A 22,514-nucleotide genomic window follows, 5' to 3' on the forward strand; every position below is an offset into this window, starting at 1 on the left:
AAAACCCCTTCCCAGAGCCTTGCCCTGGTCTGGAGAGCATCGTTCATAGATGCGCATTCTAGCTCTTCTATCTCCATCTTCTTCTTCTGTGGATTTTATATGGCTGTTGGCAACCAAACTATCTCCATCTAGAGCCCAACTCTAGTTGAGGGCAGGTTATACAGTATATATGAATGAGATGTATTTATTTATTTTATTTAACCTTTATTTAACCAGGTAGGCTAGTTGAGAACACGTTCTCATTTGCAACTGCGACCTGGCCAAGATAAAGCAAAGCAGTTCAACACATACAAAAACACAGAGTTACACATGGAATAAACAAACATACAATCAATAATACAGTAGGAAAATCTATATACAGCATGTGCAAATGAGGTAGGATAAGAAAGGTAAGGCAATAAATAGGCCATGGTGGCAAAGTAATTACAATATAGCAATTAAACACTGGAATGGTAGGATGTGCAGAGGATGAATGTGCAAGTTGAGATACTGGGGTGCAAAGGAGCAAGATAAATAAATAAATACAGTATGGGGATGAGGTAGATTGAATGGGCTATTTACAGATGAGCTATGTACAGGTGCAGTGATCTGTGAGCTGCTCTGACAGCTGGTGTTTCAAGCTAGTGAGGGAGGTAAGAGTCTCCAGGTTCAGAGATTTTTGCAGTTCGTTCCAGTCATTGGTAGCAGAGAACTGGAAGGAGAGGCGGCCAAAGGAAGAATTGGCTTTGGGGGTGACCAGTGAGATATACCTGCTGGAGCGCGTGCTGCTATGGTGAGCAGTGAGCTGAGATAAGGCGGGGCTTTACCTAGCAGAGACTTGTAGATGACCTGGAGCCAGTGGGTTTGGCGACGAGTATGAAGCGAGGGCCAGCCAATGACAAAACAGATGGCACTGTGATAGACTGCATCCAATTTGTTGAGTGGAGTGTTGGAGGCTATTTTGTAAATGACATCGCCGAAGTCGAGGATCGGTAGGATGGTCAGTTTTACGAGGGTATGTTTGGCAGCATGAGTGAAGGATGCTTTGTTGCGAAATAGGAAGCCGATTCTAGATTTAATTTTGTTTTGGAGCTGTTTAATGTGAGTCTGGAAGGAGAGTTTACAGTCTAGCCAGACACCTAGGTATTTGTAGTTGTCCACGTATTCTAAATCAGAACCGTCCAGAGTAGTGATGCTGGACGGGCGGGCAGGTGCGGGCAGCGATCGGTTGAAGAGCATGCATTTAGTTTTACTTGCATTTAAGAGCAGTTGGAGGCCACAAAAGGAGAGTTGTATGGCATTGAAGCTCATCTGGAATTGTTAACACAGTGTCCAACGAAGGGCCAGAGGTATACAGAATGGTGTCGTCTGCGTAGAGGTGGATCAAAGAATCACCAGCAGCGAGAGCGACATCATTGATGTATACAGAGAAGAGAGTCAGCCCGAGAATTGAACCCTGTGGCACCTCCATAGAGACTGCCAGAGGTCCGGACAACAGGCCCTCCGATTTGACATACTGAACTCTATCGGAGAAGTAGTTCGTGAATCAAGCGAGGCAATCATTTGAGATACCAAGGCTGTTGAGTATGCCAATAAGAATGTTGTGATTGACAGAGTCGAAAGCCTTAGCCAGGTCAGTGAATACGGCTGCACAGTAGTCTCTTATCGATGGCGGTTATATCGTTTAGAACCTTGAGCATCGCTGAGGTGCACCCATGACCAGCTCTGAAGCCAGATTGCATAGCGGAGAAGGTACGGTGAGATTCGAAATGGTCGGTAATCTGTTTGTTAACTTGGCTTTCAAAGACCTCAGAAAGGCAGGGTAGAATAGATATGTCTGTAGCAGTTTGGGTCTAGAGTGTCTCCCCCTTTGAAGAGGGGGATGACCGCAGCAGCTTTCCAATCTATGGGAATCTCAGACGATACGAAAGAGAGGTTGAACAGGCTAGTAATAGGGGCTGCAACAATTTCGGCAGATCAATTTAGAAAGAGAGGGTCCAGATTGCCTAGCCCGACTGATTTGTAGGGGTCCAGCTTTTGCAGCTCTTCCAGACCAGATTGCTGAAGAACATGTATTTATTCTCTGTAGCTCATGCAGCTGTTTTGAAGAATATTTGTAGCCAATACATTGTGAGGAAAAGAGAACAAACATCAACATACGGTGTAGTAGGCCTACATACAACACGTGAACAAAAAAATTTAGTTCAATTGTGTTCTCAGACGACAGAAAATCAAGAAAAAAATACAAAGCACATGGAAATCAACTCTTTATTGTACATGTACATAAGTTATTGGGATAATGACTACAACAGTGTCTGGAAGGAAAAAGATGTCAATTAAGTGATTGCTGATAGGCTACATACAAACAGTCAGTTAGCCTAACAGTTTCATATGTGCTATAATGTCATCTTAACTTGCGTAACATCTCAATTCAGATATCTGTAAACATTTGGAATGATTTTCACTTTGCCAGCACAGATACATTTTCCAAGATCTTTCGAAGTTACAGCTCACCAGGCAGAGAACAGTAAACCCCTTTATACATTTTACTAGAAACAAAATAACACAACAGAAGACAATGGTGCCCTTCACAATGCCCATATTTGTTTTCATACCCAGGAGATTTGGATATTAGTGGATCAATACCAGGGTAGGCTACCACTAAAATGTAAGAGAGACAAAGCTTAGCTCAGTGCTATTTCTGTCTCAGTTCCAAGTGACAACACTGAACAGTCTGTGGTTTTAACCCTTCTGAAATAAAAACTAAATTCCTCCTGTGAAGGGATGGCGTTTTCAGATTAATGATCTCTAATTGAATCAGATCAAAATATAAATTATCCTAAAGAGGAAATGCTTAAGGCCAATGTAGGACCTTTATAAGATAACAAAACTCTGATAAACGGTTGTGGTCCACTTTTATAACCTGCCAGAAATCTCTTAACCAAAACTATCACATAGACAGCAGTTGAAGAGAAAAATATTTAAAACATATTTAAGTCAACATGCCTGCATGTTAAATATACCTACTTAAAAGTGTGATCAATCTCACATTCCTTACAAAATAAAGACAGCATTTGCATAAACATCTGGTGAATACATTTTTCCTACAATGTGATTCAACAGGGGGGGGGAAATGGCACATGATTCCACAATGAAACAGGCCTACCGAATTAACGAAGGATTTTAACTACTGTATCTTTCGGTTTTGAGAATTGTGCTCATTAGTGGATAACCAGTACCTCTAAAATGACTTGATTGTCAGATATAAGTAACATAAATACATTTTGACACACTATCTGTAAGTGCTCAGCACACCTAATATGTGGTAATGACAATGAAAGTATAAATATCTAAATTAATCAGAATATCAGTGTGCAATATACTGTAGTAGAGAATGTTTTTCTCTTTTGCAACAGCTGCATCATGGAGTTGACAATTTGCCTCACTTCCATCATCTGGTTAAACTAGTATTACCTTTTAAAATCAAATAAAGGAATGGCCTGTGCTTTGATCTGACCACATTCAATGGATTTCTTTGTGTTTGATGTAAGACAATTTTGATGTCAACAACAAGATAAGGATGACATTAGGATCATTGATCATATTGGAATGGCTTTGGTCACGGTAATGAAGTATTTGTTCTAGTTTGGAATGTATTGTTGACTCCATCTAGTGGCCATATAGAGGAGCTGCGCTGTAATCCAGCCATTGCTGCTCAGCACACCGTAAAAACAATTTTTTGGATTCAACTAATTATTACTAAGTAACTGGTTCCAGAGCCTTTTTTAGTTTACTCAACTTTTCAATCAGTGTTACCTGAACTTAACATTTTTAGTTGGCCCAAAATAATTATTTAGTTAGCCCAAAATAATTACTTCTACTTGAATAAACATGAGACAAGTTAAGCAAAAACATAATTTTAAATTGACTGAATTTATGCCTAAGCTTTCTCAAGTTGGAGCTAAGTTTGGACCAACTAAAAATGTTACGTTCAGGTAACACTTTGATCAAAGTTGATAATTAGCTCCTGCCGCAGCCATTCTTGGTCACAGCCAACAATTTACCATGGAAGGCTACATTTTGTCAAATTCTTCCTCAGATGGAAATGTCCATGCTCCCGCTATACTTCAGTGGAGAAGAGGATGCTTTGACGTTTGCTGTCCGGTGTTGGGATGCTCTCAAGCTGAAGGAAATACAGTAGGACCTGTACCTACAGAAGGGGAAAAAGGACAGCTATAATTAGAATCATAGCACAGATTTATGGGCTCTACAAATACACCACATGACCAGAAGTATGTGAACACCTGCTCGTCGAACACCTGCTCGTCGATCTCATTACAAAATCATGGCCATTAATGTGGAGTTGGTCCCCCTTTGCTGCTATAACAGCCTCCACTCTTCTGGGAAGGATTTCCACTAGAAGTTGGAACATTGCTGCGGGGACTTGCTTCCATTCAGCCACAAGAGAATTAGTGAGGTAAGGCACTGATGTTGGGCGACAAACCATTTCTGTATGGACCTTGCTTTGTGCACGGGGACATTATCATACTAAAACAAAAGTTGGAAGCGCAGAATTATCTATAACGTCATTGTATGCTGTAGCATTAAGGTTTCCCTTCACTAGAACTAAGGGGCCTAGCCTGAACCATGAAAAACAGCCCCAGACCATTATTCCTCCTCCACCAAACTTTACAGTTGGCACTATACATTCGGGCAGGTAGCGTTCTCCTGGCATCCGCCAAACCCACATTCGTTCGTCGGACTGCCAGATAGTGAAGCGTGATTCATCACTACAGAAAACGCGTTTCCACTGCTCCAGAGTCCAATGGCGACGAGCTTTACATTGCGCTTTGGCATTGCACATGGTGATCTTAGGCTTGTGTCCGGCTGCTAGGCCATGGAAACCCATTTCATGAAGCTCCCGACGAACAGTTCTTGTGCAGAGGTTGCTTCGAGAGGCAGTTTGGAACTCAGTAGTGAGTGTTGCAACCGAGGACAGACGATTTCTACACGCTTCAGCACTTGGCGGTCCCGTTCTGTGAGCTTGTGCGGCCTACCACTTCATGGCTGAACCGTTGTTGGTCCTAGACGTTTCCACTTCAAAATAACAGCACTTACAGTTAACCTGGACAGCTCTAGCAGGGTAGAAATTTTACGAACTGACTTGATGGAAAGGTGGCATCCTATGACGGTGCCAAGTTGAAAGTCACTGTGCTCTTCGGTAAGGCCATTCTACTGCCAATGTTTGTCTGTGGAGATTGCATGGCTGTGTGCCCGACTTTATACACCTGTCAGCAACGGGTGTGGTTGAAATAGCAGAACCTACTAATTTGAAGGGGTGTCCACATGTTTTTGAATATGTGGTGTACCTCAATCTACCTCAGCAACAAAAATCAACATCGAAGCTTACTTTCAATAGACACTATAGTACCTGTGACATAACCTCCAGTGACCAGCTGTCATTCATAGTGATGGGCTGTGTGGCATTGCTTGGGATCTTGCTGTCTTTCTCAGAGGGGCGGAGCAGGGTGGGGCCAAAGACCGTGGCCAGGTTGTGGAAAGACATCTTGTTAACGCTCTCATTATCAGTAATCCTGTAAGAACACAGATGATATGAAGTCTCAGCTTGTGGGATGCAGAGAAAAAGGAAGGAGAGATTAACAAGAGGATTTGAATGACAGCTATCTGACTGTATTCATGTGACAGAATAGAACATGATGCCACTTTGGGGGACTATACCTCTTCAGGTGGTCCAGCAGGAAGAGGAAGGTGATCAGGTTGGGTTCTGGGAGTGATAGCAGCAGGTTCAGCATACAACTCTCCTTAGCCACACTGTCTGACAGGGCTGAAAGAGGATACAATTAGTTTTTATGGTAACTGTACTACCTGATCTATGTTTAATGGTTTGTTCAATTTCACGCTTATGCTGTATTCACTATGACAATATGAAAAGCAATGGTAGGCTTTGAGGTTACAAGGAGAGACTGACCGATGCCTCCAGCGAAGTTGGGGTACAGGTCATCTGTGAAAAGAGGTTCCGGCAGCTCACGGAAATACAGCTTCAGCGTACCAGCAATTGCATTCACATCCATCTCACTCATCATCACCGACACATCCTTATTGTCTGTCAATCACAGGAAGGAAATTAATGATAATCATGGGGGAACAGTAAGCTGCAGGACGGTATAAATAATAGTAATCTATTAATGACATTGTATACCTCCTGCTGTATTATTTGCAGGTTAGCGTCGTTCGTCACGTAATGGAGGCAGCTCTGCAGAGTGCTCACTAGCTGTCACAGCCACAAAGTCATAAAATCTGATTAAAGTTATGTTGAGGACAAAAACCAAATGTTTATTGTCATGAATTTTTACAATATAGCCAATTTTGATTTTGCAGTTGGCCTATCTAAGGGAAAATCGCTCAGTTCTGCCTCCAGTACAAGACTCATGACAATAAACGTCAACCTGCGTATTATTTGCTATGGGGGAGATCCAAGGTCTGTGTACTCACTGGCATCAAATGCACCCTTCAGGGCCTGGATGTCTGTAGCCACCCCTGAGACCCGGTAGATTCCCACCTCCTCCATGCCCCGGCGCTCTATCTCCTCTACACACTGCTTCACGATAAGGGGCACCTTGGACCGCTCCCGTCTGTCAAGGACACACACACACACACACACACACACACACACACACACACACACACACACACACACACACACACACACACACACACACCAGGATTAAAACAGGATCAATGCAGGAAACGAGAAGTCCAGTGCTTTACACTACTGTTACCTGTGACTGCATAACTGGGTGTCTCATTTCTGACTACACAGCTGGTGTTTATGTATTGTGGTAGTGCATAAACTATTTTGAGATTATTTTTCTGTTTAAATATGTAAAACCGGTTCCCCAGTATGTAAAACCGGTTCCCCAGTATGTAAAACCTGTTCCCCAGTATGTAATACCGGTTCCCCAGTATGTAAAACCGGTTCCCCAGTATGTAATACCGGTTCCCCAGTATGTAATACCGGTTCCCCAGTATGTAATACCGGTTCCCCAGTATGTAATACCGGTTCCCCAGTATGTAATACCGGTTCCCCAGTATGTAATACCGGTTCCCCAGTATGTAGTACCGGTTCCCCAGTATGTAAAACCTGTTCCCAGTATGTAATACCGGTTCCCCAGTATGTAAAACCGGTTCCCCAGTATGTAAAACCGGTTCCCCAGTATGTAATACCGGTTCCCCAGTATGTAAAACCTGTTCCCCAGTATGTAATACCTGTTCCCAGTATGTAAAACCTGTTCCCAGTATGTAAAACCTGTTCCCAGTATGTAAAACCTGTTCCCAGTATGTAATACCGGTTCCCCAGTATGTAATACCGGTTCCCAGTATGTAAAACCTGTTCCTGTTCCCAGTATGTAAAACCTGTTCCTGTTCCCAGTATGTAAAACCTGTTCCCCAGTATGTAAAACCTGTTCCCCAGTATGTAAAACCTGTTCCCCAGTATGTAAAACCTGTTCCCCAGTATGTAATACCGGTTCCCCAGTATGTAATACCGGTTCCCCAGTATGTAAAACCTGTTCCCCAGTATGTAAAACCTGTTCCCCAGTATGTAAAACCTGTTCCCCAGTATGTAATACCGGTTCCCCAGTATGTAATACCGGTTCCCCAGTATGTAAAACCTGTTCCCCAGTATGTAAAACCTGTTCCCAGTATGTAAAACCTGTTCCCAGTATGTAAAACCTGTTCCCAGTATGTAAAACCTGTTCCCAGTATGTAAAACATGTTCCCCAGTATGTAAAACCTGTTCCCCAGTATGTAAAACCTGTTCCCAGTATGTAAAACCTGTTCCCAGTATGTAAAATCTGTTCCCCAGTATGTAAAACCTGTTCTCAGTATGGAGAAATGGCAGCTGCCTTCTTTCTACTAGTAGAGTAAAGCGAACACTGAAAAAGACATCCACCCTGCAGTATTGCATCTTCAGCACTATAAAATTGTTTTCTCAAATAAAACCTGCCTATAAGGGGCTGGAGTTTAGAATTACTTTACACATTATCATGAGAGCCTTGGGCTCCCTATGAAAATAGAAAAACCCAAACAAGGCATGTCTTTGAGAGTTATTCCTGGCCTTACATTGATGTAAGAGGAGGATGTTGGAGGAGGTATCCCATTCATTTGGCAATATTAGGTCTGATCTGTGTTGGTCACAGAAATGTGGTATGCATTTCACTGAGGCTCTCATGACAGGCTTAACATGAGCTGATTTGGTTCTGGGTGCTGAGATTATACAGAGGCTAACAAAGACACATTATTCACTCACTTGGTTACAACACTTATTTTCACCCCAAACACGCCTGACTGTTTCCGTGAGGGCATTCTCTTTAGACTGAACTCTCTGCTGGTGAACTTCATTGACAGCTTCACCTCAATCTGTACCAAGAGAAGTTAAGAATTAGCCAGCAGTCAGAGAAATGAAGACTATTGCATGTAACATCATCAACACAGTAAATGTAAATACAGGGGGCACACTTAATATTGAAAAGTCTTTATACCACAGTAATCATCATTGGAAAAACCATTGTAATTACCATGTTATACAGGCCTAGATAACTTATTCAACAATGGTTACACTGGCCACTGGAGTATAAATTGGCGCCAAAAACTGTCCCTTTGCAAAACAAAAAAAAGTAAGATGGTGTGGTTTCGGAAAGATTTGTGAAAAACAGTGAAGATTTAACATTTTCTATGCTGGTAATACGTACTCCGTTCATGGTGATGACTGTTCTTTGCCAGTCTTTGCTTTGTAGGGTCTGGGGATCCAGCTAGAAAATATGGAGATATCTGTCAGTCAGAGCAATCATCTGACCCAGTAAAGACAAACTGTTCAGACAGACGCTGTATGGACACCATGATGGTGTGGGATTGATGCAGTCTTTATCTCAGTACAGACATGTTATAGTACTGTATTAATGACATCCATTTTATTATTAAGAACCAATGAGATATTTAAACCACTCAAAATCCTGCTTTGTAAGAATGTTTCGCACAGTTAGCCTCTTGATCCTTTCCAATTTATCAGAGACTAAAACAGAATATAAAAAATAAAACAACTTTTAATGAAACTGTCCATATTAGAAGGAAATTATAATTTCCCAGAAGAAAAGCTAAAACTGGACAAAAAGATTGATTCAATGATGAAGATGGTTATTTTGTATTTCTTTCCAATCAGTAAGCCTGGGTCTTACATATCAGTTACCCATCACTTTCCCTCATCCTTACATAAACTCCATATGGTTGAGTACTGTCAACTCAAGTTACTGTGCTATTTTAATCATCTGACTAATACCAAGCTGCCAACAGTTATTTCTAGTGGTCAGGCACAAGTGTTGTGATAACATCTCATGGTATTCAGATGACCTACCATGACAGATGTCCTTTCAGCCAAGGAACCAACAGATACTCAATATAACTCCGATAATCTTAATCTTTTTGTTCTGTGGACATCTCTCTTACATAAGGCAGTGGACTTATCAAAAGAGAATAGAGTATTAAGTATGAGAATATAACACATTCAAGGATACTTAAAAGATGTACCAACTAAGGATGTATGTACATATTCAAATATCAACCCTACCCTCTATTAATGTTCCTAATCAAATACCATCCATAACAACAATAAAGAAAGACCATTCTCTCTCTTATGTGTGACATGTCTTTACCTTCTGTCTGAGCAGAGTGCTGCGGACCTTGCCCCACAGCCGTGCCCCTGTGCCTGGGGGCTTCCTGGGACCTGTGTCCCCCTCATCCTCCAGAGAACAGCTGCTAGTGAACTGACTGCTGGTCTTATCCAGAATCAGCTCTTCAGTACAGGTCTCACCCATTCTTTTAGTTGAGACTCAGTCGCTCACTCTCTACTGTCACCACTAATGTACTGTACCAAACAATGGGACAAACAAAACAAGACAGCAGTCCAGAAAAGAATCTTCCAAATCAGCCACTCTCTCCTAAACAATCCCCAACAAACAGCATGGATCCCTCTGATCTGATATGGTTATTGTATTGTCTCAAAGAATCCCGAGGCCCGCATAGTGTTTTAGTGGTCCAGTAGAGTCCCCCACAAGTGTGTGTGTCCTGTCAACTTCTTAACCCTGTCATGCTATCAATCCTTCCACACCAGATAAAAAATAAGTTGAACAAAGGCAGCCTCTCGACCACGCTGCCTCCCTGTTGTTCCAGTTCCCAGATGGATCTGTGGATTAACTCCTGAGAATCCCCTCCTCCTGTGATTATGGACACACGCTGGCGGCTGCTCAGAGGTTGTTATGAGCACTACAACCCCAAGCCTCCTACAGGATCCTCATCAGTCACCAGTTGGTAGATATTTTTTGGGTCTACTGGCTCCTCCTAACTGAGCGCCTTTGTCTGACCCTTTCTCCTTTCAACCAAACCCTCCCACATTTGATCTGTCTCTTTTTAATCTCCAAACATTTGGGCACACATGCACACACAATGTTCAGACTGCCTCTCCAATCAGCACTTACCTCCACAAACAGATCAGACCCAGGCCAGAGGGTCACACACACAACTGAATTGAAGTGTGGGACCACATTGGCTGTGGATTGTCCAAAAAGACAATAGAAACAGCACATTGTCTATTCAAACGACAAACATACAATGTTCTCTATTGGATGTTTTCAGGGTTCTTCTGAGAGAGGTCCCGCTCTGTCTCACTTCCACTGGATGGATATGTGCCAGGGGCAACATTTGGTCAGCCTGTTTCCCTTCCCAACTGTAATTCCCCCTCTGTCACAACACCCCATCACCAGTCAGGCTGAGGTGACCCAGGAGCATCCCCCACAGCCCTTTTCCTTACCACACCACAGAACCACACATGGTGGGATTATCCACAGACAGGGCAGCTATTGGGGCTGGCATACTAGATAAGTCATTTTCACCACTGTGGCCTATTAGTTCATTCAGCTATGTCACTGTTAACACTGTAGACCAGCGTGACAGGCAACACAAAATGTGCTTCATACTCTCACTCCGTACCTGTATCTGTCCTTTGGCCATGATCCTGTCTGTGTTCTCTCCATCCTCCTTGTTTTGCTTGGCTTTGTTGTAGCACTTCTCATAACACAGCAACCTCAGAGTCTGAGAGCCTTCCAGCTCAATCTCAAACTCCTGCAGGGAAACAGCAAAAAAAAACACATAAGGATCAATCCAGCAGATAAGGCTGAATAGACAGGACACTAACTGACACGTGGCATCCTCACCTCGTTCCACTTGGGTTGTGTGGAGTCTCTGTACACTCGTGTCTTGGCTTTGTTCACAAAGTAGCCAAAGGAGTCCACCTCCAGAGTGCAGTAGAGATCTGTGTGGAAGAAGAAACAGTTAATGGGAGTTAGCGTGGTTAATAGGGATACACACTGAGTCACAGTAAGACCTGGATGGAGGAGTATACATGAACTTTGCCCTACACTGTTAAACCATACTTTATGACAATCCTCACAATACAACTTGCCATGCCATCTGAATCTGATAAGTATTGAGGAAAATATTTCCTGTCCAGAGCATGTTTACATCTGGATTAACAGGTCAGATTTGTTATAAAATAAGAGACACTGTATGCATGTGAGCTGTACGCGTGACTGTATTTGGGACAAAGAGTGAGACGACAGGAGTTTTCCATCCAGACCAGCTGTGGCCGGACCACAGTGTTCCTTGTTAATCCTCAGAGTTCTGACTGTTCCCCAGCAGCTGCTCCACATGGGAATGTCTGCTGACTGCCAGGTGACAGCCGGACTGGAGGAGACTGACAGCGGAAGGGAAGGACAGCCTTGGCTATACTCCATTCAAGGTGATCAGGGTAGGACACCAAAAATATGGAGAAATACACAACTGAGCCACTTACTCAAGCTCTGTTGGAGGCCTGTGGCAGAGTGAACAATGACATTCAGAAAACCGTAGAATCCAGACGATTCATCTTCTAAAGAGAGGAGAGGGAAAAGTCATGAGAGTTGTTCAATCAAAAACAATACTAATAAACATCTCCCTCTCTTATTATTAATAAGTGTGACATTACTAACCAGCCTTCCAACCTTACCAATACTGTATCAGTTGTGTCTATGGCCTACCTTCTTTATTCATGGACATTGGTATAGTATGGACCGTCTGAAGCTTCACACATGAGTTGGTGAGCATCTGCAGCTCCAGAGAGGTCAGAGAGAAGCTTTTGAAACCTGCAGGAGGGAATGGAGTTCAGAGAGAGACTGACAGCCACCATCAGCTCAATTATGGGATTGTCACAAGCATAGCTTATGTTGCAGAGAACACTCACACTTCTTCTGTTGCTCGCGGATGATGTCCTTCCACTCTGCACGTTCATAATCTGACGAGATGAGGAATGTGAAGCCCTGAAACACACAAAGGAACATGTAGCCCTCTGCTGTACAATACAACAGACATCTTAGCAATGCTGTACCACATTTCTACACCTGTAGGGGGCAGCAGACCCTGAACCAAAATATTTCAAAGTACAAACAATGAGCTGTGTAGTTGTTAGATATGACCTTGCAGGACCATAGGTGCAGAGAGAGAGAGGAATCAGTCAGTGGCTGGCTCACCTTGCCGTTCCTGTTGGCCACTCTGAAGGCCATGCTGGGGGACATGAGCAGCAGCAGAGACTCCTGCTCCGACAGCTTCTTCCTCAAACGCTCTATTGTCTTCCCTCCTTTAGTGGTTCTCTGCACAGACGCATATAGAAGAAGAGCACTCAGACAGCTGCTGCCGTCTCAATGTATAGCACTGTCTCAGTCATTAATGGCTCTTATGAAGCCATGATCTGGTCAAGTGTTTCAACATTATTATAATAAAATGATCCGTTATAACACTATAGGGATTTCCCCTCTTTCTGACGTCTGTTGTCACCTTCTCTCTCTGGAGCTCATTCTTGATCTGTGAGATTCTGATCTTCATGGTGTCAATCTCCTCGTCCTGGACCTGGGGTATGGGTGTGGCCTCCGAGTCCTCAATGGTCTGGAAGGTGAGGTCTGACAGTGGGATGTACCACTTACAGTCATACTGCTGGCCTTTCCTGGAGAGAGACAAACACACACACACAGGAACCATTTAAACAACACACACACACACACACACACAGGTAAGGAACACCACAGCCAGGATATTAAACCAACCATCTGGTCCATCAGTAAATCTACACTCACCCTGCAGTCTGTTTCTTCAACTTGGCACAGAGAAGTAAGTCTGTGAAGAGGAAGACATGGCGAAGCTTTCTGGATCCCTCCACCAGCTCCACCATGAAGCAGTCCCTCAACAGCTGACGGTTCTACAGGGGCAAAACAGGGAATCACACGTTCATTGGATATTTTATCTATTCATATTTGCTAGAATTTGCTTCCATACAGAAACGTTTTCCAGTAATTTCCATGTCAAGTTGCTTTCTGACCCCATCACATTCAGCTAATGAGAGCTGTACCTCAGGCAGCTGACCCTCAACCCCCTCATTCAATCAATTCACAGTTGACATAACACAGATTATACCCAGAACACAGAATCAGTAGTTGTCGAGTGGGTTTCATAAACAATAAATGTACTCTGATGACTAGGGTTGCAAAATTCCGGTACTTCGGGAAAACCAGGGAATTTATTGAAAGTTGCTGGAATTTTGTATCCCTACATTCTTTTTTTTTTTACCTTTATTTAACTAGGCAAGTCAGTTAAGAACAAATTCTTATTTACAATGACGGCCTGCCCCTGTTCAGGGGCAGAACGACAGATCTGTACCTTGTCAGCTCGGGGATTCCCCTCTGGGGACCCATGCCTTTCAGTTACTAGTCCAACGCTCTAACCACTAGGCTACCCTGCCGACCCAATGACACATGGTCAGATGACACATGGTCAGAACATGTTATTATGGCCCTCAAGTGGAAGAAGTATCTGATGTATGTGGCCTGACTGGTTCTAGACAGGAGGAGCATCTCCAAAAGGAATACTTGCACTGAATAGCAGAGGTGAGGACTCGAGTCACATGACATTTGATGACTTGACACTCAACAAAAAATAAAATAACTTTACTTGGACTTGGAGCCTCAAGACTCAACTTTGACTTGAAATTATCTGGCCAGGTTTTGTAACGTTTTGTCACTCATTTTGTGGCACAGAGTCTCTAATGTCCAAGCAGCCAGAGACAGCTGCATGCCAGCATCACACTTGCAAAAAAAACAAAATAACAGATTGGCTAGTTAAAACGCACACTTGGCCATCTGATTGGACCAGCAAACTTTCAATCAACAGGTCGAGTGAGCTAGCACAGTGAGTTTGTTTTGCATCAAGCAACAATTTCTAGCATAGAAATTGGTCTGATAATTGATAATTTACTTGCATTTGGAATTTGTTGTTAAAATCAATTACATAATCAAAAAATAATGAAAAAAGCCCTCTGGTAGTCTCAATAAATAGACACAGATTTGTATTTCAGCAAGTCATTGCACGTATAGATTTTTTTTTTCTTGACTTGAAAAAAACTTGTGACTCGACTTGCTCTTAGAATTCACAACTTGGACTTGACTCGAAACTCAACCCGTTCTACTTTGGACTCGACTTGAGACTTGTGACTTGCTTGTCACTCGAATAATAATGAAATAGGTCTCACCTCTGCTGATTAGTAACAATATTTTAACTAACTTCTAGAAGCTGCTGGGATAAAGATAGTCTCTTCTCATAAATAAACATCTGTCCTCAAACAGATTTGAGACCTGGTTGTAAAAAGTGTAAATGAAAGACATCAAGTTAAATCAGTGTCTTGTTATCAAAGAAAATCAAATCAAACTTTTTGTCACATGTGCCAAATACAACCTTACCGTGAAATGCTTACTTACAAGCCCTTAACCAACAGTGCAGTTCAAATAGTCTGGGTGGGCATTTGATTCATTGTTCAGCAGTCTTATGGCTACCCTCTTTAGCGCCTTACGGTCAGATGCCGAGCAGTTGTCATACCAGGCGGTGATTCAACCGGTCAAGATGCTCTCGATGGTGCAGCTGTAGAACTTAACTTCAGGATCTGGGGACCCATGCCAAATGCCAAATCTTTTCAGTCTCCTGAGGGGGGAAAAGGTGTTGTTGTGCCCTCTTCACAACTGTCTTGGTGTGTTTGGACTATGATAGTTCGTTGGTGATGTGGACACCAAGGAACTTGAAACTCTCGACCCACTCCACTACAGCCCCGTCGATGTTAATGGGGGCCTGTTCAGCCCGCCTTTTCCTGTAGTCCATGATCAGCTCCTTTGTCTAGCTCACATTGAGTGAGAGGTTGTTGTCCTAGCACCACACTGCCAGGTCTTTGACCTCCTCCCTATAGGCTGTCTCATCGTTGTCAGTGATCAGGCCTACCACTCGTGTTGTCAGCAAACTTAATGATGGTGTTGGAGTCGTGTTTGGCCACACAGTTGTGGATGGACAGGGAGTACAGGAGGGGACTAAGCACACAGCCCTGAGGGGCCCCAGTGTTGAGGATCGGCGTGGCAGACGTGTTGTTGCCTACCCTTACCAGCTGAGCTGTAGTCAATGAATATCATTCTCACATCAGTGTTCCTTTTGTCCAGGTGTGAAAGGGCAGTGTGGAGTGCAATGGAGATTGCATCATCTGTGGATCTGTTGGGGCGGATTGGAGTGAGTCTAGCTTATCTGCGATGATGCTGTTGATGTGAGCCATGACCAGCCTTTCAAAGCACTTCATGGCTACCGACGTGAGTACTACGGGGCAGTAATAATTTTAGGCAGGTTACCTTCGCTTCCTTGGGCACAGGGATAGTCCCTGTGCCCAAGGAAGCGAAGGTAACCTGCCTAAAATGGGTAACCACCCACGAGGGTAACCACCCACGAGGGTGGTCTGCTTGAAACATGTAGGTATTACAGACTCGGTCAGGGAGAGGTTGAAAATGTCAGTGAAGACACTTGCCAGTTGGTCCGCGCACGTCGTCGATGCACTTATTGATGAAGCTGATGACTGATGTGGTACACCCCACACCATTGGATGAATCGCGGAGCATATTCCAGTCTGTGCTAGCAAAACAGTCCTGTAGCGTAGCCTCCGCGTCATCTTACCACTTCCGTATTGAGCGAGTCACTGGTACTTCCTGCTTTAGTTTTTGCTTGTAAGCAGGAATCAGGAGGATAGAATTATGGTCGGATTTGCCAAATGGAGGGCGAGGGAGAGCTTTGTATGCATCTCTGTGTGTGGAGTAAATGTGGTCTAGGGTTTTTTTCCCTCTGGTTGCACATGCTGTTAGAAAATAGGTAAAACGGATTTATGTTTGCCTGCATTAAAGTCCGCAGCTACTAGGAGTGCCGCTTCTGGATGAGCATTTTCTTGTTTGCTTATGGCCTTATACAGCTGGTTGAGTGAGGTCTTAGTGCCAGCATTGGTTTGTGGTGGTAAATAGACGGCTACGAATAATATAGATGAGAACTCTCTTGGTAGATAGTGTGGTCTACAGTTTATCATAAGGTACTCTACCTCAGGCGCAGGTGAGCAATACCTCGAGACTTCTTTAATATTAGACATCGAGCATCAGCTGTTATTGACAAATAGACACACACCCCATTGGCCAATAGAACAGATGGCAGCGAGGGTTTAATCACTTGCCTACGAATTCTCAGAAGGCAGCCCAACCTCCGCCCCCTTTTTCTCCGTCTTTTCTCCATGCAAATGACGGGGATTTGGGCAGTTCCCGAGAAAGCAGTATATCCTTTGCGTCGGACTCGTTAAAGAAAAGAGCCAGTGTTTACAGGAATAGATCCTAATAATCCTGCCTGCCCGGCCAGTCGAGTGGGCGGTTGGTAACTGATGCAGTGACATCTGCTCTTCCTGTGGCCAGAGCGGGGCTGTGAATGCTTGGACTGTTAATACTGACCTTTGACCCTACGAGCTGAAAGCTGCTTATAAATTTAAAAAAATAGCACCCATGTGGGACTCTACCAATCCATCCTAACCACATTTATGCAAAAACAAGGAAAACTCCACCAGGGAGATGCCCTCATGGATTTATGGTCACTGTATTGACCTGGTCATCAGTTACTTTGACATTTCTCAAAATGGAGGATGACTATCTGATGACAAAATTGGTAAGATGGGCCCAACTAGGAGGTGGAAACTCTCCCTGGGAATATATGGGAATTAATGGAAATATATGCAAATTAATATGAATACCATTTAAATGTAGATGTTTTTTTGCATTGGAAATATTTACCATATAGAGACAGAAACATAAACCTTTTACCTATCATAAGTAGACATAATTTCAAATGATTAAATCCATCCAATAGAAATTTTATTATGAATTGAGCATTAATTAAATGGGTTGACTCTTCACATGGGATGATTTCACTGAACAACAAAAGGGAATATTGAATGATCCATCGCATCTCCCAAAAATGTTTTCAACGTACATCTGTAAAATGATTCTGATTCCAGGAGGACCATGAGCTGTTGCTATCGATAAGGTGTCCGATTCATCATTTTCACCTCGAATAGAAGTAGACGGACTTTTGTCAGAGGTTGCTTGTTGTGAGCGTTGAGGGAACTTTATGCACTTGGCCAGATGATTCTGCATCTTTGTTTCATTCTTCACATATGATTTGGCACAGTATTTGCAAATGTACCCAGCTTTTCCTTCTACATCAGCTGCAGTGAAATGTCTCCACACATCAGATAGTGCCTGTGGCATTTCCTGTAAAGATTAGAAGAAGAAAAATATATACAATTCCATGTACAGATAAATAGTTAAGCAGTTAGATTAAACAACTCCTTTGTAAGATATTTTTTACTTTATTTAACATGTATGGATTAACACTCCTTAGTTAGCAGGCTCAAGCAAGCTAAAACCCACACAGTAGCAACTAACTAGCAGAAATTGTTAACAAGTTAGAAATAATTTAAACACTTTGCTGTAGACTATTTACTAGTTACATGATTTTTTATTATGTCATAAAATATATTCACCCCACCCAGTATTGTAATCAAAACTTACCAGAAAGCATGTAGTCCTTGGCTCAGACAGTGTAGTTGTGTGGGCTCAATAGCATCTCACTAGTGTGCAAGATCTTGAGAATCAGCTGGACATGTGATGGAAGAGTGCACTGTGCATGCAGAGAGTTGCAATTTCATTTAATTGGGGATAGTTTAACCAAAATATGCCACAAGACCTAGAATTGCCTTATGTGTATCCCACAAAAAAAAGGTTCATTGTTATAAGCTAACTTATTTGATGATTTAAAGCAAAATTCCCCAAATTCTTAACTTCCCAAGGAAAATTTAGGAAATTTACCGGAAAGTATCCAACCCTTTGCAACCCTAGGCCCAACTAAATCGAACCCTGGATTTCAATCACCACAGTAAGTTTATCCAGTTAGCTACCAAACTCCAGTCACTTACAAGTACTACATTTATTTTGCCTTTAGCAAATAGAGGCCTATGAATTGTGGAATACTACAATAGAGCCAACCCATACAGAAATGTAATTTGTCTGAGTTCCATTCTCACGTTTACTTATTGTAAGAAGTCTGATGGACATAGTTGGACAGGTTTCCAGTAATAATAGATGAAATTCAGCAGGGGTGAGAGAGTGAGGGTAAGTAACTAGTACGTGCCACCACGGGAAAGGGTGGACAGATACTTGATAAGACGTGCTACAGGTCATTTCTGGGAAGCAGACTTCAGAGTGGGACAGGAGGATGGGAGTGGGGGAGCCAGGACAAGGATGTAGGCAGTGCGATGGGCTTTCCTGGTCAGAACCATATTATTTTGTCATGAGCTTCCTCTAGGCTCCACTTCCTCCACTAATAAACCAGACAGGCAGAGATGACTCAGCAGGAATCTGACTCACAACGCAGGTTTATTGGAGTTTACAGACACACCATTTCCCTGGCTTTTACAGGAACTGAGAAGCACTGATTGGCTAATTTACAGTAACCCTCAGATTCCTAATGTATAGCTCTGAACCTGTGTTGCTTGGGGGAATCTATCTTATTAAGCAATCTACCCAACTAACGACTAACTGTCTGAATGGACAAGAGACTGGTGATTTCTCATTTTGACGCAGGCTGTGTAATCTGACACTACTTTGCTTATGGAATGGTGCAGTGTGACATCAAAGTGTCTGAAAAGAAGACAAGTATGAAAGCATTATAAGGGAGGTCCAGATAGCCACATGGCCAGGTTGGGGTGTCTGTATGCCTCTAAAGCCGTGTTCACATTGGCAGTTTTAAGTGACTAAAATCCTATACATTTGCATATCCGATTCGAATCTGATATTTTTCTGCAAAAAAGCACACGGAATCTGATATTTCAAGCCACATGTCAATTACAAATCTGATTCCTGGCCATGTGACTTGTGTCTGAACGGGAAAATCTGATTTATTTGCCCTCAAGTGGTTTTTAGACTTTTATTCAGCATATATTGTTTCTTGCTAGCTACTCTGCTGACAGTTTGACAAGAACATGTGGTAGCTAACTAGCTTGTTATTTGGTTACAAATAAATTAGTGAATGTGCTAGCTAGCTAGTTGACTGCTATGGCTAGCCAAAAAGGTATCGTTTGAAAGTTGGATCATCTTATCCTTTGAGGCTTTAAAAGTGTTCTTACCCTATGATTTTGAACATTCAAAGCAAACGTCCATGGCAGGCATTGTTGTCACCTTAGCTTGCTACATAACTTCTGAGTGACAGAAAGCACAAGCACCAGCACCAATCAGCCTACCCCACTGCACACACACACACCCGTCGTTACTGTGACAACTAGTGGAGCCTTGTCAGCAAATGACTGCTGTCTGAACATACACAAATTCGATTTGGTCACTTTAAACTTTCTGTTTGGACAGTCAGTTGTCCAAAATGCATGCCACCTCATGTCAAAGCCTGCCACACTGACCTCTCCCTTCTTCACTGTCATAGACTGCCTGCGCGGGGTGATCTCCTCGTTGATGCTGGACAGGAAGTTCTGGGAGATTCTCAGGGCATCCTGCAGCAGTGGATAGTCTGGGTGGCTGGAGGGGGTGTGTTTCAACAGGTCCTGAGAGAGAAAGAGAAAAAAAGATAGAAAGAGGGTGAAAGAAAGAGCGGGTGAAAGAAAGAAAGAAAAAGAGGGGGAAAGGTGAAAGAAAAAGAAAGGAGAGGAGAGAGAGAGAGAGAGAGAGAGAGAGGGTAAAAGAAAGTAAGAGAGAGATAGAAAGAGTGAAAGTGTAAGAAAAAAAGGAGAGAAAGAGCAGAGAGAGTAAGAAATAAAAAGAAAGGAGAGAAAGAGGGTGAAATAAAGAAAGAGAGAAAGAAAGAGGAGAGTGAAAGAAAGAGAGAAGAGAGTGAAAGAAAGAATGAAGAAAGAAAGATAAACCGAGTGAAAGAAAGAGAGAAAGAAAGAGAAATGAGACAGAGAGCGAAAGAAAAACGTGAGAAAGTAAGAAAGGAAAAGAAAAAAGAAAGGAGGGTGAAAGAGATGGTGAAAGAAAGAAAGAAACAAAGAATGAGAGAGAAAGAGTAAGAGAGCGAGAGAAACAAAGAATGAGAGAGAAAGAGAGAGAGAAAGAGAGAAAGAGAGAAAGAGAGAAAGAAAGAGAGAAAGAAAGAAAGAAAGGAGAGAAATAGCAAGAAAGGATAAGAAAAAAGAAAGAAAGGAGAGAGGGTGAAAGAAAGAGAAATAGAGACAAGGAAAGAAAGAGAGGTGAGCGAGAGAGTGAGAGGGTGAAAAGAAAGAAAGAGGAGAGAAAGAAAGAAACAGGATGAAAGAAAGAGAACGAACAAAGAAAGAGAAAGGAGAGAGAGAGGAGAGAGAGAAAGAGTAAGGAGAGAAAGAATGATGGAAAGAAAGAGAGGAGAGCGAGAGTGAAAAGAAAGAAAGAGGAGAGAAAGAAAGAAACAGGATGAAAGAAAGAGAAAGAACAAAGAAAGAGAAAGGAGAGAGAGAGAGAGAGAGAAAGAGTAAGGAGAGAAAGAATGATGGAAAGAAAGAGCGAGAGAAAGAAATAGAAGATAGAGAAAAAAGGGAAAGCGTAAGAAAGGAGAGAAATAATAAGAAAGGAAAAAAAAGAAAGAAGATGAGAGAGACGGTGAAGGAAAGAAAGAAAGGAGAGAGGGTGAAAGAGAAAGAAAAAGAGAAAGAGGAGAGTAAGAAAGAAAGAGAAAAAGGAGGGTGAACGAGTAAGAGAGAAATAAAAAGGAGAGTGTGAAAGAAAGAAAGAGTAAGAAAGAATAGAAACAAAGAATGAGAGAAAGAGAAAGAGAGAGAAAGAAAGGAGAGAAATAGTAAGAAAGGAAGAGAAAGAGAGGAGAGAGTGAAAGATAGGGAGACAGAAAGAAAGAAATAAAGAGAGAAAGAAAGGGAGACAGAAAGAAAGAATTTAAAAATGAAGAAAGGAGAGCGAGCGAAAGAGAAAGAAAGGAGAGAGCAAAACAGAAAGAAAGAGATAGAAAGAGGAGAAAGAGAAAGTGTGAAAGAGAGAAAGAAAAAAGATAAATTAATTTGAGATAAATTATGATAACTTCTTCTAAGATATGTGAAGCATTGTTTTCATAAAAGAAATTCAGGTCTGAAGGGGAAAAATCTTCAGTGTGTTGATTTGACTTACATGCAGAACCAGGGTGCTGCGGGTAACTCTGTCCACGGGTTTATAGAGCAGAGCTGAGGGGGACAGGGTCATAAAGTATATAAAGTCCAAGGCAGGACAAGGCAACGCAGAACCAACAACATAGGACACTTTGAGGTTGAGGGTCATATTCAATATGCTTTAACTAAGCATGTACCACTCTTTCTGAATTCAAATAACTGGAGGGTTGAACTCTTCATTGTCTTGAACTATAGATATTTAAATAAATGTAAGGTTTAGTTAATTTTGACTGTGAATTGTTCAAAATAATGAAATTGCACTTACTTTCCAGTGAATTTTTTGCCTGGTCTTTGCATTCCTTGGTGCTTATGACCTTAAGATTCTGAGGGCACAACAGGAATTGAGAAAGGCATAATGATACGAGTACACCATTTCAACACAGCACAGTATCACAGTAATATTTATTCTTATCTCTGTCCACCCAGCCGGTTCTGGCAATTGAGCCTGGGGATGAGGTATTCTAACCGAAACGTTGCCCTTGTAAAAGTAGACATATAAAATACAATACATACCTGACATATTTCAGCAAACTGTATGTTGGCCTGGCAGCACTTGTCTGCCGTCTCCACAGCAACCGTATAGTTATCCACAAAGGCCCTGTACACTCCTAGCTGGCTGGCCTATAATAGAGAGAGACAATAGAGAGTAGATACGATGTAGTTAACCTGCTGTTGGATTCATGTACCCAGTTTTGGCTGCTCTCTACTCCAGTCATACTAGTTGCTTTCCCTTCTAATGGTGCTGGGAATAGCGATCAGACGAGGTATGGCCTTCAACAAAAACAGCATTGAAAACATGCATCCTATCAGTCATAATTTGTCCTTTTTTTATGACTGTGTGCACACACAC

At 42.4% G+C, this 22,514-nt stretch overlaps 1 protein-coding gene across 1 annotated transcript in view; it reads right to left on the reverse strand.

Annotated features, from left to right (window-relative positions):
- Positions 1-2,229: 2,229 nt before the first annotated feature.
- Positions 2,230-22,514, reverse strand: part of LOC120061665 (breakpoint cluster region protein-like) — a 37,894-nt gene continuing 17,609 nt past the window's right edge. Inside the window, exons 6-24 of the mRNA XM_039011592.1 lie at positions 22,178-22,285; positions 21,930-21,987; positions 21,627-21,679; positions 19,937-20,077; positions 13,215-13,336; positions 12,919-13,084; positions 12,615-12,734; positions 12,329-12,404; positions 12,126-12,230; positions 11,903-11,977; positions 11,265-11,362; positions 11,041-11,172; positions 8,751-8,810; positions 8,309-8,418; positions 6,493-6,632; positions 5,969-6,103; positions 5,719-5,824; positions 5,411-5,573; positions 2,230-4,189 (exon numbers count right to left, since the gene is read on the reverse strand). Coding sequence (XP_038867520.1) covers positions 4,100-4,189; positions 5,411-5,573; positions 5,719-5,824; positions 5,969-6,103; positions 6,493-6,632; positions 8,309-8,418; positions 8,751-8,810; positions 11,041-11,172; positions 11,265-11,362; positions 11,903-11,977; positions 12,126-12,230; positions 12,329-12,404; positions 12,615-12,734; positions 12,919-13,084; positions 13,215-13,336; positions 19,937-20,077; positions 21,627-21,679; positions 21,930-21,987; positions 22,178-22,285 — 2,058 coding nt within the window. The 3' untranslated portion in view covers positions 2,230-4,099. The remainder of the gene's footprint in view (positions 4,190-5,410; positions 5,574-5,718; positions 5,825-5,968; positions 6,104-6,492; positions 6,633-8,308; positions 8,419-8,750; positions 8,811-11,040; positions 11,173-11,264; positions 11,363-11,902; positions 11,978-12,125; positions 12,231-12,328; positions 12,405-12,614; positions 12,735-12,918; positions 13,085-13,214; positions 13,337-19,936; positions 20,078-21,626; positions 21,680-21,929; positions 21,988-22,177; positions 22,286-22,514) is intronic.

This window comes from Salvelinus namaycush, chromosome 1 (genome assembly GCF_016432855.1).
Source record: "Salvelinus namaycush isolate Seneca chromosome 1, SaNama_1.0, whole genome shotgun sequence".
Taxonomy (NCBI): Eukaryota; Metazoa; Chordata; class Actinopteri; order Salmoniformes; family Salmonidae; genus Salvelinus; species Salvelinus namaycush.